Genomic DNA, 20,231 nt, shown 5'->3' with positions numbered 1-20,231 from the left:
ATGGGGATGGTGACTTTTAGGCCCAGTTATCCCCGAAAAGACTTTCAATAGTCCTCCTATTTTCAGCCCAAGCCTGACATCCACCTTCAGATCCGGAGGTGAACTGTAAGTTTTGTAGGTTTCTGTGATGCAAACTGGCTTGCTTCTATGTAGTATCTGCTTCTATAGATACTATTTTATAGGCACTGGAAACATTGGGTTGGCTAAAAAGTTCATTCAGGTTTTCCATAAGATGTTACGGAAAAACCCGAACGAACTTTTTAGCTAACCCAATACAGTGGTGAACATTATAAAGTTCTACCCTCAGGGAGCTCACCCTACCCTGGAGACTATAAACAATAAGTAAATAAATGAATAAATAAGATATTTTCCCACAAAAAAAAAAGATATTTTCAAAGATGATAAGAACTATAAAGACAAAGCAGAATGAGGGGATAAACAGTGATATTGGATGGCTATTTTAGACAGGCTAGTCAACAAAAGTCTCTATGAGGAGGGGATATCTCAGAATAAGCATGCCAAATGATTCTGGGATAAAGACATTACTATAGGAAATGGGAAAAGAAAGTACAAAGACTCTGAAGTAGGAAAGAGGTTGGTGTATTTGAGAAACAAAAAGGTCAGTAAGGGTGGTGGTTAGGATGGTGTAAGCTACAGGAAGAATGATCAGAAATAAGGTCAGAGAGGCAGGCAGGACAAATTAAGGCCTTGTACATCAAAGCCCAGAGTTTAGATTTCATTTGAAGGGTGACAAAAAGTCACAGAAGGAAACTCAGCAGTGGGAGATGGTATGATCTGATTTACCTTTTTAAAGTTCAATCTGGCTACCATGGGGCAAGAGAGGAACTGAACTAGGATGCTGGCTTGTGGAGGTAGTAAGTAGTAGGCAGACAGGGCATATTTTAAAGATAATGCTAAACTACTTCAAGGTTTGAGGTAGGGTGTAAAGGAAAGATATTAAGGATGACACCCAGGTTTTTGGCCTAACTAATAGATGAATGGCAATTCCATTTGCTGAGATGGGAGAGGTCTAGAAAGTAAAAAATGGGGGCAGGGTAGGAAAACGATCAACAGGGGTCCTTAATACATACTCAATAAATGGTAGCCATTGTTTATATTAAAAATCATCTTCCATTATATGTCAGTTATATCTCAATAATTTTTTTAAAAATCACCTTCTTTCTGGGGTTGTACTACTTCACTCTCCACAGATGATGACATAAACGGTACTGAAACTTATTCCACATTTTATTTTACAGAAACTTTCTGGTTATATGAAATTAGAACTTAGACTCAATTCCTAAGTCATTAGACTTTCTACCTTAGTACAGAGAAAAGAAAACAATATTAAGACCCCCCCCCCTTACCAATATGCTAGTATTATAAAATTTGCTTTGAGGGCTATATTGACACTCTTTCACCTAGTTACTCACTAGGATTACAATGATAAAATCAAAAACATACACTTTAATCCATCATTTTTATTTATTTATTTATTTAAAATACTTTTTAAAAATTTATTTATTTGGCTGAGCCGGGTCTTAGTTAAGGCATATGGGATCTTTGTTGCAACACATGAGATCTTTGAGTTGCAACATGTGGAATCTTTAGTTGCGGCAGGGATCTAGTTCTCTGACCAGGGATTGAACCTGGGCCCCCTGTATTGGAAGCACAGAGTCTTAATCACTGGACCACCAGGGAAGTCCCAATCCATCATTTTTAAATGCTTCCCATTTATTCTGAACAGCACACACACACACACACACACACACACACACACACACACACACACTCTGAGATAATATATTTTTCAAACCTGATCATTTAAAAATTATTCAGGGACTTCTCTGGTGGTCCAGTGGTTAAGACTCTGTGCTTCCAATGCAGGGGGCCCAGGTTCAATCCCTGGTCAGAGAACTAGATCCCACATGCATGCTGCAACTGAGACTGCCTGCCGCAACTAAGAGTCCACATGCAGCAACAAGGATCCCACATGCCATAACTAAGACCCAGCACAGCCAATTAAATAAATAAATATTTTAAAAATAAAATAAAATAAAAAATAAAAATTATTCAACATTAACTCAATGTGATTTCTAACCTGGTCCATTCCCCTCTTTTAACAAAAGGAGAAACCAAAGTCCAGAGGTCAAATAACTTGTCCAAGGGAACACAATTAGGAAATCATGGAGTGGTGTTAAGTGCATAAGAGGAATAGTTGAAGATAAGACTGGAAAAACAGATCAGACATTAGCTGTCAGCCTAAAGAATTTTTGACTCAATTCTGAAATAAATGGGAGCCACAAAAGGTTTTTAAGAAATAAGCTATACAATTAGAGCTATGTATCAGGAAGAGTGAAAAGGTGGGCAAAAAGATAGGAAAAATAACTCACTCCAGGCAAAAGTGAAGAGGACTGAACTGACAGATGCATAAAGGAAGGAACAGATGCAAATGTCTTTGAAGATTTAGAATCAGGAGCTTAGCTTCTGATTAGAAGCAAGGAATAACCAAAGATGACTTCGGGATTTTCATAATGGGTAACTGGAAAGAGTGCTCTCTTAATAGCTGAGACTGGGAAAATACCCTGCCGTATCCTCATAGCATTAGCGGATATTAATCTGTTTCCTAAATGTACAGTTTGCTTCCTCAGGAGACTGTCTGGGAGACAGCCCTCTACTTCTCTTCTATTCACCATGATATTACTTAGCACAGGACTGGACTGAGCAGTTCCAAACAAATATTTGGTTATTTGAAAGCATATTCTTCATTTTAACAAAATGGTCATCATATTGTTGCAAATGGATTCTGAAGGGGAGTTAAAACAATTCTGAAAAAAATTGGTAGATAGGAAAATAAATTCAGAATGTGGCCTTAAGAAAAGTAAGCATGAGAATGTGATCAAGGAGTCTAAAAGAAATATTAAATTTCTCATGGCATGAAGAATAACAAAGAGGTATGAGAACAAATCTTGGTACAGGTCCTCAAAAAGGCCATTGGGGAGTGGAAGTGAGCAAGGCATGGTATTGGGTTACAGATCTTGAGCATAAGACTTCCTGGCATAAACAACCTTATTCACAAGAGGCCCAAACTATCAGTCCTTGCACTCAACAAAGCACTTCATTGTTCTTTTTTTTTTTTTTTAACTGATAAATTAGAGCAACTGATGATAAAACAACCAATCTTAACTGTATCCATGTATTAAAAAAAAATACATACACACAAACAAAATATACACACCTACTTGCCGCTATGACTTGTCAGGTCCACTCCTTTCCTTCCAACTAGAAATCTTAGGAGGGAGAAAGATAAAAGGAAAAGAGGAAGTAGGGAGGTTGGGGTCAAGAAAAAGAGAGAAATAAAACTGCAAAAATTCAGCTCACTCACTCCTGCTGGGCACAAAATAGCTGTGCCAGCAGAGGACCAAGCCATGCCCAGAGGATTAGATGCCCACCATCTGGCAGGTCATACAGATATCCTTTTTTCCCAAGTAGGCCTTCAAAATCACTAATGCAGCAATTTTCAACTTTTTCTTTGTTTTTAAGTGGAGACCTTTTCTTCAAAATTCCTATATGGAAGTTCAATATAAAACAGATACAAAGTGAAGCTACTCTGGCTGGATGAAGCAAAAATGGAAACCAAAAGCCTCATCTGCTCAGCAACCTCCCTGCTGGGGTCAAGCCCCTGAGGAGGCATATCTGTGAAAATCCTAGGGTTCCAAGAGATGGATTCATCCCAATTTAAATCTCATAATCTCAGTATGAGGGAAAACTGGTTCATACTTCTGCCTCAGCTTTTGCACCTATAAAAACTAACTAACCTATACTAACAGCTTGAAAATAGACTAAGAGCCATACTAACAAACAGTAACAAAAAATTTGAATTATAAAAAATATAAAGTATTAACAATAAATTTCTAAGACAACTTGAAAAGCATTTAGGAAATAAAAACTCTAAGAATTTTGAGACTGGAACATAGTTATTTGTTGTTTGACATTTAAGGCATCCTAGGGAAGTATAAAAAATGCTTCTACTGCTATAGTACTCCTCTGGGTAACAAAAGCCAGGAGGACACTGCTTGCTCTAGGCCCCTGGTAGGATAATTTCCTTTTGTTGTATTCAAAATATACAATGAAAGTAAAGACACAAAAACATGAAAGATATAAACAACTAGAACTTCTTTAAAAAGGTAATCCATATCCATGCTTTTAACTGCACTATATTTGGGACAGATGGCTTATGAAGAACAAAAAAAGTCACCATCAGAGGGCAAACCCACCATGGTTAACAATAATCAATAATTTTCATGCTTACTATGGATTATAACAAATCCATAGGCTTTATGTACATTATCTCATTTGTTGGTTTATTGTGAAGATCAAGATAGAATTAACACTACCTTTTACATATTAGAAAACTTAGCTGACAGCAAAGAATATGATTTTTTTGTATAAAAGGGAAAGGTGTGTCATTCCTGAGCAAAAGACAGGCTAAGAAAGTAGATCAAGGTGACATCAGAATAAGAATGGTATTCATCACACCACCACGTTTCTAGGCTGAAACACATATATATTTAGTGAAAAAGAGCAAAGATGTACATGGACTGTGGGCCAGGATGTCCAATATAGTAGCCACTAAGCTTCATGGGGTAATTTAAATTTAGTTCGTTGTTTGTACTAGCCACATTTCAATGCTCATTAGCCACGTGTGGCTATTGGACAGCACAGATAAAGAACATTTCCATCATTTCAGAAAGTTTTATTCTATTCAACAGCATTACTCTAGCAGAAAACCCTTGAATGTATTAAAAACAGCTGCAAGGACCTCCCTGGTGGTCCACAGGTAAGATTCTGCGCTCCCAATGCAGGGGGTCTCGGTTCGATCCCTGATCAGGGAACTAGATCCCTCATGCATGCTGAAAAAAAAAAAAAAAAAAAAAAAAAAAAAAAAAAAAACAGACCCCGCACGCCACAATGAAGATCCTGAGTGCCACAACTAAGACACAGGGCAGCCAAAATAAATAAATGAATAAATTTTTACAAAAACGACAAAAAAACAGCAGCAGACCCTCAACAAATGCTTGGTGAGTGAATGAATGATAAAAGACAGATGGGATGCAATGAGACATTTAAAAAACTAGCCAGAGGAAAAGAAACTAATAATGGCTAACATTTACTGGGCACTTAACACAAGCCACATGCTTTATATGAACTAAATTAATCCTCAATAACAACTCTATAAGGGATTTACTGTAACTTACCTCATTATAGATGGGAAAACTAAGGATCTCAGAGGTTAAGTAACTTTCCCAAGATCCACAATTTGAATCCAGGCAGCTTGATCTAGAATCTAGAGCCTCCGTTTTTAATCATTATACTATACTATTCTGCTTCTTATATAACAATTATATTTTTATTTTTTTTTAGATTTTTTTGACGTGGACCATTTTTAAGTTCCTTGTTGAATTTGCTAAATATTGCTTCTGTTTCATATTTTGGTTTTTTGGCTCTAGGCATGGGCTCTAGGCATGTGGGATCTTACCTCCCCAACCAGGGATCGAACCTGCACCCCCTGCATTGGAAGGCAAAGTCTTAACCACTGGATCACAAGGGAAGTCCCTATAACAACTATATTTTTAAATTTTGCTGTCATGGAATAAAATTTGTTTAAAGTCAATCTTCCCATGCAGTCACCAATCAAGTTCATAGTGAAGAGAATTTTAAAAAAGAAGTGGTGAATAAAAAAGATTAGCAGGAAATATACCAAATGTTAACACTAGTTTGATCCCTAGATGCTGAGATTAAGGAAAATGTTTATTTTCCTGTTTTTGCTAATTCTATTTTCTAAATGTTCCATAGTGATGATGTATCCCTTCTACAATAATAATAAAACAATAAAAATACTACTTTTTAAACAAGATAAAAATATAATCAGCTTAAGAATTCCTAAGCAGGGACTTCCCTGGTGGCGCAGTGGTTAAGAATCCGCCTGCCAATGCAGGGGACACGGGTTCGAACCCTGGTCCAGGAAGATCCCAGATGCTGCAGAGTAACTAAGCCCATGTACCACAACTACTGAGCCTACGCTCTAGAACCCGCAAGCCACAACTACTGAGCCCACGTGCCACAACTACTGAAGCCCACATGCCTAGAGCCCCTGCTCCACAACAAGAGAAGCCACCACAATGAGAAGCCTGCACACCGCAACGAAGAGTAGCCCCTGCTTGCCACAACTAGAGAAAGCTGGTGCGCAGAAACGAAGACCCAATGCAGCCAAAAATAAATAAATAAATTTTTTAAAAAAATTCCTAAGCAGAACATCAAATCAGGACTCAACCATCTCACTCTCAAACACTGTAGATGCCCCCTAACTGATCTCTTGGCCACCAGTCTCCCCAACACTAAACCATTCCACATTTGCCACCATTTACGCTCTGTCATCTAGTCCCTGCTCAGAATCCAATAAAATATATATTTTATCCAATAAAATAAAATATTCTTGGCTTTATGCAAAACATTTCTGAATAGTCTGGCCCAATTCTACCTTTCCACGTTTATCTACCAGTACTATCCCATCAAACCCTCTAGGAGAGGCATGACAGAAAGAGTTCTTCTAGAAGCATGGTAGAAAGAGCCCAGACCTCAGAGTCACAGACCTCAGCCAACACATAATCTCTTGGCCTCAGTTTCTTCAATGGAGAATGGTTATGACAATTAAATCTTTTAATAGGTAAAGCATGCAGCATATGACAAAGACTTCAAGAAATGGTGGTTTTCTCATTGTTATTATTAGTCAAAAAAAATTTTTTTTTCAATCTGAAAGCAGTCACTGTTACTTAACTGACCAGATCACAAAAATCATCATAATAGGTTATCTTAGTTTATCCTTCTAACAAGCTGTTGATCTGGTCTTCCCTGTTGCCAGCAACTCCACCTTCTACAAAATGGGTGGTCTTTTTCTTCATTCCACCTCACAGAGAAGATAATGTGAAGGGTCACAGGAAGTTGCTTGCTTCTTTGAAGCATTTTCCAACAGTATAGGTCTCATAAATCAGATCCTCCATGTAGATAATGCCATATTTACCAAGAGATAAGGCAATCAATGTATTATCTGTCAGGGCAATTTGCTTCTGGTTGATTTTGCCATAACCACACCTGAATTCATTTACTGAGTTCAGGTTCAGTTACCCCCACTAAATATATGGTTCCACAGTCCTCAGCATGTTAAGTGGAGCCTTGTTGATCTTAACAAAGGTGCCATTGAAGACTTGGCAAAGGTACGGAGCTGTAACGTCTTTCAGACCTTTGGGCTCACACCACTGATCCTTTGATCCTGATGACAGATGCCAATTTGGGTTACACAGGTGCATAGAAGTTGCCAGCTTTTCTTACCATCCTAGCCATTAGAATCTCAGTTCTGTATATCTGCCTATACTCTTTGTGATAGCACTTAGATTCTTCATAGACAAGCTTCATCCTTGCCTTTTGAAGCATCTTTTGGGCAAACTTCTTTCCCAGACACTTGGTCTTCAGCTCTGCAAAATTCCTTTACTTTTTCTTAAGGGTTTCTGGCACAGCAGGAACATTATTTTTCTCCTCTTCCGCACCTTCCATAGCCAAATGTGTTTTTAATTCACTGACTCCTCAAAAAGCTTTGCGCTTTTATCTCTGTGCTTTATTTATTATTATTATTTTGCTCCTGAGTTCCTTCCCTATCTTATAAAATCTTATTAAAATTCAAGTTCCAGGGACTTCCCTGGTGGTCCAGTGGTAAAGAATCCACCTTGGGGCTTCCCTGGTGGCGCAGTGGTTGAGAGTACGCCTGCCGATGCAGGGTACGCCGGTTCGTGCCCAGGTCCAGGAAGATCCCACATGCCGCGGAGCGGCTGGGCCCGTGAGCCATGGCCACTGAGCCTGTGCGTCCAGAGCCTGTGCTCCGCAGTGGGAGTGGCCACAACAGTGAAAGGCCCGCTTACCACAAAAAAAAAAAAAGAATCCAACTTGGGACTTCCCCGGTCATGCAGTGGTTAAGAATCTGCCTGCCAATGCAGGGGACACAGGTTCGAGCCCTGGTCTGGGAAGATCCCACATGCCGCTAAGCAACTAAGCCCGTGCACCACAACTACTGAGCCTGCGCTCTAGCGCCTGCGAACCACAACTACTGAGCCCACGCACCACAACTACTGAAGTCCACGTGCCTAGAGCCCATGCTCCGCAACAAGAGAAGCCACCGCAATAAGAAGCCTGAGCACCAAAACAAAGAGTAGCCCGCGCCCCGAAACAAAGAGTAGCCCCAGCTCACCACAACTATAGAAAGCCTGAGCACAGCAATGAGGACCCAACACAGCCAAAAATAAATTAAATAAATAAATTTATTTTTAAAATAAATAAATAAAATTACTGGCTGAACATTTTTGTAGTGGACTAGGAAGTCAATAATTCTATACAAAGGTATAAAGTTTCAAGTAAGCAGTATAATCTAATTCCATAATTTTCTATCACTGACGACACATGTAAGTCATACTTGTTATATGATTTCTCTTTAATCCAATATAAATATTAGCCTTAAACAACCCTAATAAGTAAATTGCACTTTTAACTTTTCCAACTCTCTTATACATATGCCCTACTTTAATATATATTGACTTAAATTTTCTTATTTGGTTTCATTTAGAAATATACTCACCTCACTAAAAAGTCAAGATAGGGACTTCCCTGGTGGCACAATGGTTAAGAATTCTCCTGCCAATGCAGGGGACACAGGTTAGAGCCGGGGTCTGGGAAGATCCCACATGCCGCGGAGCAACTAAGCCCTTGTGCCACAACTATTGAGCCTGAGCTATAGAGCCTGCATGCTTAGAGCCCGTGCTCCGCAACAAGAGAAGCAACCGCAATGAAAAGCCCGCACGCCGCAACGAAGAGTGGCCCCCACTCGCCGCAACTAGAGAAAGCCTGCACACGGCAAAGAAGACCCAATGCAGCCAAAAATAAAAAAATAATTTATTTTTTTAAAAAAGTCAAGATAGGGCTTCCCTGGTGGCGCAATGGCTGAGAGTCCGCCTGCCGATGCAGGGTACACGGGTCCGTGCCCCGGTCTGGGAAGATCCCACATGCCGCGGAGCGGCTGGGCCCGTGAGCCATGGCTGCTGAGCCTGCGCGTCTGGAGCCTGTGCTCCGCAATGGGAGAGGCCACAGGAGTAAGGGGCCGCGTACCACAAAAAAAAGAAAAAAAAAAAAAGTCAAGATAGAGTGAGAAAGATTCATATACAGTAACCCCTTGGTATCTTCAGGGCATTGGTTCTAGGACCACCCCACCCCCTAACCTGTGAGGATACCAAAATCCACAGATGCCCAACTTCTTATATAAAAAGACATAGTATTCACATATAACTACACACATGCATATACTCCCATATATTTAAATCATCTCTAGATTACTTACAATACCTAATACAATATAAATGCTATATAAATAGCTGTAAATACAATGTAAATGCTATGTAAACAGTTGCTAGGCACAGCAAATTCAAGTATTGCTTTTGGAACTTTCTGGAATTTTTTTTCCCAAATATTTTCAGGCTGTGATTGGTTGAATTTGTGGATGCAGAACCTGCCGATATGGAGAGCTGACTGTACTGATTACTAGAAAGTAATGATTATATAACCTTATTATACATACGAATAATTCTCTTTTAAAAAGGTAAACTATGGGGCTTCCCTGGTGGTGCAGTGGTTGAGAGCCCACCTGCCGATGCAGGGGACACGGGTTTGTGCCCCGGTCCGGAAGGATCCCGCATGCCGCGGAGCAGCTGGGCCCGTGAGCCATGGCTGCTGAGCCTGAGCGTCCGGAGCCTGTGCTCCGCAACGGGAGAGGCCACAACAGTGAGAGGCCCGCGGTAAACTATGTCTCCTCAAGTGAGTGCTAACAGTTAAGAGTAGATAGCCTGGGGGCATAATTTTATTTTTATTGTCATTGATTTAATTATGATTCCTCCTAAACCAATTTAAGAACATTAAATAACCACTAAAATCATCTCTCTTGGATAAATTACCAATTCAGCAATAGGTAACAACTACTCTAATGAGCTGCTACTAAGACTAAAGCAATTTGAGAGACATAAGGAAGTTGTCTTATTTTTTTTTAATATTTTATTTATTTATTTGTTTGTTTATTTAGCTGCGCTGGGTCTTAGCTGCAGCACACGGGATCTTTTAGTTGTGGCATGCGGGATTTTTAGCTGTGGCATGCGAACTGTTAGTTGCAGCACGTGGGATCTAGTTCCCTGACCAGGGATCAAACCCGGGTCCCCTGCGTTAGGAGTGCGGAGTCTTAGCCACTGGACCACCAGGGAAGTCCTAAGTTGCCCTATTAAATGCAGTTGATTACCAGAAAATTAAGTCTCAGTAGGTAGAAAAAGACCTAGAGCACAGCTAAACCCCAGCAAGCCAGATTTAGCGTGAAATCTTGAATCTCTCTTTTCAGCTTTTAATACTATTCTAACAAGTCTCCAATAATGTTTCGGCTTTCTCACTGATCCCCAGAAGGAAGGAAAAGCCATTACCTAAGGATGTTGGGATGGGAGAGTCTATTCATGAGCTGCACTTCTTTCAGCATGTTTGCGCGGTTACTGCTCAACGTGTTCATCTTAAGAGCCATCACCTGGCCAGAAGCTCGGTGGCGCACCTAGAAAATAAAATGGGACAAAAAAAGAGGCTCAAGGGCGGCAGCTATATATGAGGTCAAAGCCTCCACGTGTAGAACATGCCAAGATGTTTTACTGCCAATTTAGATAAAATAGACATGGTAAGGGATGTTTTTCTATAAACTCTGATTACATTAGGGTCTCACTTCCATTAACAAAGATAGATTTATTCCATTGAAGACCAAAATTGTTTCACGTTAAGCTGGCTAGAAATACATTGTTAATAATACCTCAAGAAATCATGTCTTTAAAATAAAAACAAAATACCTTAGGAAAAAATGGGGAAAATTTATTAGACTGGTTTCTTAAGGCCAACATTGCTGAGTCTTAGCAAACTGAAAGGAAAAGTTCTCTTTTGTGGAATTTTAATTGTGCACAGAAAAGATTCATACATAAGCCTTATATAACACATAATGAACTATAAAACTGTCTTTATAGGACACTAAACCCACATCCTCAAAATCTCCCCCAAGCACCATAAAATGTGTATCTATAAGAAAAAAATGTATTGCATGTTAAATATAGAAAGAAGACAGTGAATCCTTTGGAGCTAACAGTGTAGTAACCCAACACAAAGTACCTTATAATTATTTACACACACTCAAGTCAGATATAAAAACATGAGCCACACCACTCACACTATTACCCATATGCACAGAGCAAAGTCTACTTCTAAAACGTTCATTCTCTGTAGATTCAATCTATTTTACATGTAAAAATATTATTTTATAATTTCAATGCACACTCAACAGGTTTAAAAAGAAACACAATACTTGCAAGAAAATTAACTATGTTTTCAGCCTCTAAATGTGGTGTCAGTAGTAGCAAAATGAGACTATCAGAGAAAATATTTTGCCTTACCCAAAAAAAGCTCAATTATTCACTTAGATATGTGTTTTCTACTGAGAAATTATGAATGAGACAGTAGAAAAGTTATGAAGTACCAAGGACCTCATTATTTTCTGGTTAAAAAAAATTCATTTCAGGGTTTCCCTGGTGGAGCAGTGATTAAGAATCCACCTGCCAATGCAGGGGACACGGATTTGAGCCCCGGTCCGGGAAGATCCCACATGCTGCAGAGCAACTAAGCCCATGCACCACAACCACTGAGCCCACGTGCCACAACTACTGAAGCCCACATGCCTAGAGCCCGTGCTCCACAAGAGAAGCCACCGCAATGAGAAGCCTGCACATGGCAACAAAGGGTAGCCCCTGATTGCCGCAACTAGAGAAAGCCTGTGTGCAACAACAAAGGCCCAACTCAGCCAAAAATAAAATAAATTTTTAAAAAAAAAGAATGATTAAAAAAAATTCACTTCAGATCATGCACAACAGGGACTTGCTATGCAAAAATGTCATCATCCTATGGACTTTCAGAGTATTGTTTCAGTATATTATTTCCAGTTGACCAAGTGGAAATTCCAGTAGAAATCATGACAATCTACTTAATTCTTCAATCTCCAGAAATTCTTTGACATGACAATAGCCCCAGAAGTTTAGTATTAATATAGAACAGACATCACAACTTATCTTAAAATTCAAAGAAACAATGCTTCAGAGTAGCCAGACACAAGAAGGGGAAGGAAGAAGCAAAACACTCAGAACCACAGCAACCCTGATCAGAAGAACTGAGGCAGAACACTGGCTGTCTCTCCCCTCTTCTAGATCACTTAGTGAGATTTGGAACCCAACTCTCTTCCTAGTGCATCAATGATTCTGTTGTCATGTACCTCGTGATTGATGAAAGAGAACTGGCTTTCCTTTTCAGATCCTGCATGGATAAGTTAAAAGAGACATTTATATACAAAGAACACACTGACAGTATTTTTCCAACTCTATTTACAGAAAACATCTGTGTTGTAATAAGGGCTCTCCATTCTGAAACTCACTCCTTTTTTTTTTCATCATCTGAAAACTATCACTGAGTTGTTTTTTTTTTAAGTCTGCTTTTAAGAAAGTTTAATATTGGGACTTCCCTGGTGGCACAGTGGCTAAGACTCCACGCTCCCAATGCAGGGGCCCTGGGTTCAGTCCCTGGTCAGGGAACTAGATCCCAAATGCATGCTGCAACTAAGAGTTCGCCTGCCACAACTAAGGATCCCATGTGCTGCAACTAAGAAGCCAGTGAGCTGCAACTAAGGAGCCCTGGAGCTCAACTAAGGAGCCCGCCTGCCGCAACCAAGACCCAGTGCAACCAAATAAATAAATAAATATATAAATAAATAAAAGAAAGTTTAATATTAAAATAATGTACGAAATTTAGGGATAAAAATCTGTTTCAAACTACTCATAAAAAACCTTACTTCCTTAAACAAGTGATGAACATGTCCATAACACTGTAGTTGTCTTTCATTTGCATAAAATATTTTTCTTTTTTCTTCTTAGCCCCTCAAATTCTACCTATCTTTGAAGGTCACACTCAAATATCCCCTTCCTCTCTGAAGTCTTCCTTGACTCTCTCTAGGAACTATTTGTGGTATCCCTCTTTATACTGCCTCAGAACAACATTTGGAACACCACTATACCACTAATCACATAGTTCTGTACATAAATTACCTCCTTGCTAGGCTATAAAGCATTTTGAGACCAGGCTCTATGTTGTATTAGTCTTTGTCTTGCAGTGCGTAGAAGGCCTGGCACATCATAAGGGCGCAGTGAAAACAACAGCAACAACAGTTAGTTAAATGATACTTCTAATGTACTTTCTAAGGCCAGTGAATCATTTATTTATCCAGGTAATTTCTTTGGGGGGTGGTGCTTTTCTTTGTTTTTCTCTTTTTGGTGGCAGAGATTTGGGGGGAGGATGCAAACAGGAAAGTAGTATAAGGTTTGGCTTAAATTTTCTGGAGTTTACCATCTAGAAAGGGACAAACAATAAGCTATATGACTAGTCAGATAAGAAAGAGAATAAAGAATCAAATACAGCATGAGAGGTATTTATATGAATGTTGATGCACTTGGGGAAAAACTTCATGGGACTTCAGTGTCACCTCCAAGAATTAATAGATTTGGATAGATTTTTTTCAAGTACAGAACAGACTACAGGTGATAAAGAAAAAAGTACCATCAAATTTAGAGGTTTACAGAATACAGGGAACCTGCCTAAATGCAGGAGGATCTTCATTCCAAGTTGTCAAAACCAAGAAAATTAATTAGCCCTCAAATCTACTTAGATTTTCAGATTAAAGGGAAGACCTATTTCTGCCTAAGTTTGTCCTCTACACATAGACCATTGTTACTACTACTAAGAGGATTCCCAAGAGATTGATATCTTTAAATATCTTTAATTTTTTTTTAATATATAGAATTGCCATATGATCCAGCAATTCTACTTAGGGTATATACCCAAAATAATTGAAAACAGGGTCTTGAAAAAATATTTGTACACCCAAGTTCATAGCAGCATTATTTACAATAGCCAAAAGGCAAAAGCAATCCATCCGTCAACAGATGAACAGATAAACAAAATGTGGTATATACCATAATGGAATATTATTCAGCCTTAAAAAGGAAGGAAATTCTGACACATGCTGCAACACGGATGAACCTTGAAGATATTATGCTATGGGAACTAAGCCAGTCACAAAATGACAAATACTGTATGATTCCACTTATATGAGGTTCCTAGATTCCTCATACAGAAAGAATGCAGAATGGTGGTTGCTAAGCATTGTGGGGAGGGGAGGAATTTGGAGTTGTTTAATTGGTACAGAATTTCAGCTTCGCAAGATGAAAAGAGTTCTGGAGAGTGTAGCACAAAAATGTGAACTGAACTACACACTTAAAAATGGTTAAGATGGTAAATTTTATGTTATATATACTTTATCACAATTATAAATAAAAGAAGGAAGGTAAGGAAGAAAAGAAAGAAGAGATGGAAAGAAAAGAGAAGAGGAGATGTGAGGAGGGAAGGGGAAGGGAGAGGATCACCAAGGTAAGGAAATTACTACCTGTCCTTGACTTTTAAACTCATCTGATGCTACCACAGGATCTTCAAATCCACTTTCTAAAGAAGAGCATAGCAGAGTGGTGAAGTACTCAAGCTTTGGAGATGAGCAGACCGAATCCAAGTTTTAACACTTATTAGAGTGACTTCTCATTGAAGTCTTCTGTTGTAAAATGAAGAGAATAATAGTTTCTGTCTCACATGGAGGATAAAATGATATTGTTATGTTAGATAAACAAAATAATGTGTATAAAATACTTAACACAGTGCTTGGCACATAGTAAACATTCAAATAAATAGGTGTTGTTTTTAATAAAAATAAGAAACTATATGTTCATAAGAATTTAGCATATCAGGTGAGTTTGAGATGATACAGAAAATGTACACTTGTAATTTTAAGTAAAAATAGCAATATTCAAATCTGTATATGCCCCTGAGACTGTTTATTTATTACAAAGGGGAAAAGGTACCTTTACAATGGAGAAGTCTGCCGGCTAGCACTTAACCAAGGGATCTTATTTAGCATTATGAAAGTAAGGCATGCAACATTATCAACCTTCTGATACAATGTATTATAATTGCCAAAATGTTTAACTCAAATCTAATTATAAGAAAAAAACTAGACATATTCAGAATATCTAAAAGACAACTGGATGGTACTCTTCAAACAAAGTGTGGGGGAATATTCCAGATTAAAAGAGATTAAAAGTCATAACAACTGAAATGAAATGCATGAAACCTTGACTGGATTCTGGGTCAAAAAAAGCTGTAAAAGACTTTTTGGAGGCAAACAGGAAAAAAATTTTTTAATGGAATTATTTATTTATTTATTTTAAATTTTTTGCTGTGCCCTGAGGCTTGTGGGATCTTAGCTTCCCAGCCAGGGATTGAACCCAGGCCCCGACAGTAAAAGTGCTGAGTCCTAACCATTGGACCACCAGGGAATTCCCAGGGAAATTTTTATTAGGGACTGTATATTAAATTATTTTACTGAATTAAGGTTAATTATCTAAGGTATAAATAGTGATACTATGGCTTTGTAGGAGAATATATTCTTGGAAGATACATACTAAAGTATTTAAGTGTCATGATGTCTGCAATTTGCTTTCAAGTGGTTTGCCGGAAAAAATACAGAGAGATAAAGCAATGTAACAAAATACTAATAATTGGTGATTCTAGTTGAAGGGACTTACAGAGGTTTATTGCATTAGTCTTTCAATTTTCTACAGATTTTAAAAGTTCCCATGGGACTTCCCTGGTAGCACAGTGGTTAAGAATCCACCTGCCAATGCAGGGGACATGGGTTCAAGCCCTGGTCTGGGAAGATCCCACATGCCATGGAGCAACTAAGTCCGTGGCAACAAAGCCACAACTGCTGAGTCCGAGTGCCACAACTATTGAAGCCCGTGTGCCTAGAGCCTGTGCTCCGCAACAAAAAGCCACTGCAATGAGAAGCCCGCGCACCATATACCTTGAGAAAACCATAATTCAAAGAGTCATGTACCACAATGTTCATTGCAGCTCTATTTATAATAGCCAGGACATGGAAACAACCTAAGTGTCCACAACGGATAAATGGATAAAGAAGATGTGGCACATATATACAATGGAATACTACTCAGCCATAAAAAGAAACAAAATTGAGTTATTTGTAGTGAGGTGGATGGACCTAGAGTGAAGGTCCATACATACAGAGTGAAGTAAGTCAGAAAGAGAAAAACAAATACCATATGCTAACACATATATATGGAATCTAAAAAAATATGGTCATGAAGAACCTAGGGGCAGGAAGGAATAAAGACACAGATGTAGAGAATGGACTTGAGGACACAGGGAGGGGGAAGGGTAAGCTGGGACGAAGTGAGAGAGTGGCATGGACATATATACACTACCAAATATAAAATAGCTAGCTAGTGGGAAGCTGCCACATAGCACAGGGAGGTCAGTTCGGTGCTTTGTGTACACCTAGAGGGGTGGGATAGGGAGGGTGGGAGGGAGATGCAAGAGGGAGGAGATATGGGGATATATGTATATGTATAGCTGATTCACTTTGTTATACAGCAGAAACTCACACACCATTGCAAAGCAATTATACTCCAATAAAGATGTTTAAAGAAAAAAAAAAAAAAAGCAGCAGCCCACGCTCTACAAGGAAGAGTAGCCCCTGCTCGCCTCAACTAGAGAAAGCCCGCGGGCAGCAGCTAAGACCCAACACAGCCAAAAATAAATAAATAAATAAAACTAGTGTTGAAGATGACTTCAAGGTCTACAAACAAAGGAACAAACCACAAACTAAAGGTCAGTCAAGTGTGTGCATGCAGCCTGTAAGTAACTGGAAGTAATTGATAATCTTTCATGAGACTTTTCAGCCACATTCAAATAATAGCAAATACGATCATCTTCTATATACAAGGCACTGTGCTAGATGTTGAGAAGGCTCTTACAGATCAACATGAGACATCAGTTTGTCAGATCTTCCAGCAATCTTTGCCCCCAGATTGCAAAGTTATCTTGTTGCTCTCCAACTTAAAATTCTTCAATAGCTCACCACTACCTGGGGAATAAAGTCCAAACTCCTTAACAAAACTAAATCCATCTTCTGCTCCCTGTATATTCCCACCATCTTCTCCCCTTACCTTTAGTTATTACATACTAATATTTGTAATTCTTTCCAAAGGTATCACCCTCTCCACACTTACTTGCCTTGACACATGCTATTCTCAATGCCTTGATGTAATCCTCAACCCCCTGAGCCCTATACCAATCTCCCTTCCAAATTCCCTTCAATTATTCAAGATATAAGAAACATCACTTTCCCTGGGAAAATCTTACTTTATTTCAAGAAAAGTTGGATGGCTCCACTCTGTTTTCTTAGTACTCTGTTCTTATTTATCTCTGTTACAGCACTTGCATATTGTATGCTGTTAGTCTACCTATCTATTTATCTCCAATATACCTAAGGGCAGTTCCAATTCAAAGTGGCAACTAGGAGGATCCTGAACTTACCTCCTCCCTGAGACACAGAATCTACAACTGCATATGGAACAATTGCCTATATGCCTAAGAGCAAAGACTGCCTTATTCATTTCTGTATCCCCAGAATAGTTATTCAGCTCCCCCTGTCCCCAAAACACACATTCTGACAAACAGGACTTCTTCTCATATGGACAAATCTAGATTTTTGTCAAAAATGGTTAAAAGGTAAGCAGGAAAGAAAAGCATGGCAATTATTACATAACTATCAACAGACACTAGTAGACTCTGGAATAGAAAAAGCAGATTTGGGGCTTCCCTGGTGGCACAGTGGTTGAGAGGCTGCCTGCCAATGCAGGGGACACGGGTTCGTGCCACAGTCTGGGAAGATCCCACATGCCACGGAGCGGCTGGGCCCATGAGCCATGGCCGCTGAGCTTGAGTGTCCGGAGCCTGTGCTCCGCAACGGGAGAGGCCACAACAGTGAGAGGCCCGCGTACCGCAAAAAAAAAAAAAAAAAGAAAAAGCAGATTACAGGTTATATACAATCCTATGTCCCTTAGCTACTACTCTATCCATTTTTATTCCATTCAAGTAAGCATATTAATGTGCAAATGAGAGTGACAGTAAATATAGGGGTGCCTCTAATTCAACTCTAATTTATGTTTTTAAAATTAAATTATTTGCGTATGTTGATACTTTAACCATTTTAAATAACAAATCACATGCAATAACTTCATCCTTTAGCAGTGTGGTATGAAACCAAACTGAGAATCTCTTCTCTGGCAAAGTGCCTAGTATTTAGTAGTTGACTGCTCAAAAAATGTTTGCTGAATTTAAATGGATAACTTGAGTTGGGATGGTTATTTTCTAGAGGGGGAGAAAAGCATAAACCTCTGACCAGCTCAGAGAAGTAACAAGGGGAGAATTAAATAACAAAAAAAGGACAACAAGGTAAGAACTGTAACAAAGTAATTAATCATTAAATTAACTATTAGATAAGTGGCTTAGGAGTTCTAGCCAAGAAGTCACAGTGAGTGTACAGTAAGTATACAGTAAGCTGGTATAGCAACATTAGTATTAGGCAAATAAAGTTTAAAGCAGTAGTTTTCAAAGGAGGCTGTAACATTTCACTTCAGAGGTGTCTTTGAAGTTTTCAGGTGAAGTGTTTTGGTTATGACAATGATTGGTGGCAGGGAGTGTTGCAGGCCTGAGATGCTAGACATCCTGCAGCTACAGGACAATACCACACAAGGAAGCATTGTTCCATGTCCAGTATGAAATGCAAATGTCTTACCAGACATTCATGTAAATAAAGTACATATTTATTATTACCTAAGCTGGGATTCTAACTCCATTTTACGTAAAAACAAAGTCATCTTGCATAGTTTTAAAATATACTGAGGGGCTTCCCTGGTGGCGCAGTGGTTGAGAGTCCGTCTGCCGATGCAGGGGACGCGGGTTCGTGCCCCGGTCTGGGAAGATCCCACGTGCCGCGGAGCAGCTGGGCCCGTGAGCCGTGGCCGCTGAGCCTGCGCGTCTGGAGGCTGTGCTCCGCAATGGGAGAGGCCCACATACAGCAAAAAAAAAATAAAATAAAATAAAAAAATTTAAAAATTAAAAAATAAAAAAATAAAATATACTGAGGGCTTCCCTGGTGGCGCAGTGGTTGCGAGTCCACCTGCCAATGCAGGGGACATGGGTTCGCGCCCCGATCCAGGAAGATCCCACATGTTGTGGAGCGGCTAGGCCCGTGAGCCATGGCCGCTGAGCCTGCGCGTCTGGAGCCTGTGCTCTGCAACGGGAGAGGCCACACAGTGAGAGGCCCGCGTACAGAAAAAAAAATAAAATAAAAAATATATATATATATATATACTGAACTTCCTAGGACTGTAACTACCTGTAAATTGAGGAAAATTGCTTTTTTGTTTTGTTAAGAATATCATTAAGAATTGGTCAACATTTCAGAAGATCAGACCACCAATGGCAATAATGCTTCTGAATCCCAATATAAAACATCTGTATCAGAATCCATGTGTAGTTTTTATATACATGGTGATTTATTTAGCCTTTATTTTAAAAAATCAGGGGCTTCCCTGCTGGCGCAGTGGTTGAGAGTCTGCCTGCCGATGCAGGGGACATGGGTTCATGCCCCGGTCAGGGAAGATCCCACGTGCGGCGGAGCAGCTGGGCCCGTGAGCCATGGCCGCTAAGCCTGCGCGTCCGGAGCCTGTGCTCCGCAATGGGAGAGGCCACAACAGTGAGAGAGGCCCGAGTACCGCAAAAAATAAAATTAAAAATAAAAATAAATTTAAAAATCAAATATATAAATAAAAAGTGGGGAATCCTGGTTGTCCAGTGGTTAGGACTTGGCGCTTTCACTGCCAGGGGCCCAGGTTCGATCCCTGGTCAGGGAACTAAGATCGAACATGTCCCATGGCCAACACAAAAGTACAACATGGATAAATAAGAAATGTGTTTTTGCTTTGCTCACAAATAAAGTTATCAATGTGACTACTCTGCCAACTATTTTTCCTGATGGAACATTCCAGTTAAATGAACATTTAGAAAGAAACACTCTGATAAAGTTGGCAAAGATATATTTAACCTCC

The 20,231-nt window shown here is 39.4% G+C and overlaps 1 protein-coding gene, 1 non-coding gene and 1 pseudogene across 4 annotated transcripts in view; 1 reads left to right on the top strand and 2 right to left on the bottom strand.

The window, feature by feature from the left end:
* Positions 1–20,231, bottom strand: part of TESK2 (testis associated actin remodelling kinase 2) — a 134,731-nt gene that overhangs the window by 57,874 nt on the left and 56,626 nt on the right. For all 3 annotated transcript variants that reach the window (XM_059042855.2, XM_067008936.1, XM_067008939.1), the window contains one exon: positions 10,560–10,681. In XM_059042855.2, the coding sequence (XP_058898838.1) occupies positions 10,560–10,681 (122 nt within the window). The remainder of the gene's footprint in view (positions 1–10,559; positions 10,682–20,231) is intronic.
* TRNAG-UCC (transfer RNA glycine (anticodon UCC)) lies at positions 1,845–1,917 on the top strand. Its single transcript has one exon. It is a non-coding gene; the product is annotated as a tRNA-Gly (tRNA).
* On the bottom strand, positions 6,879–7,611 carry LOC131765561 (large ribosomal subunit protein uL30 pseudogene; annotated as a pseudogene).

This window comes from Kogia breviceps, chromosome 1 (genome assembly GCF_026419965.1).
Source record: "Kogia breviceps isolate mKogBre1 chromosome 1, mKogBre1 haplotype 1, whole genome shotgun sequence".
Lineage (NCBI taxonomy): Eukaryota > Metazoa > Chordata > Mammalia > Artiodactyla > Physeteridae > Kogia > Kogia breviceps.
This window is presented reverse-complemented; position numbering and strand designations above follow the sequence as displayed.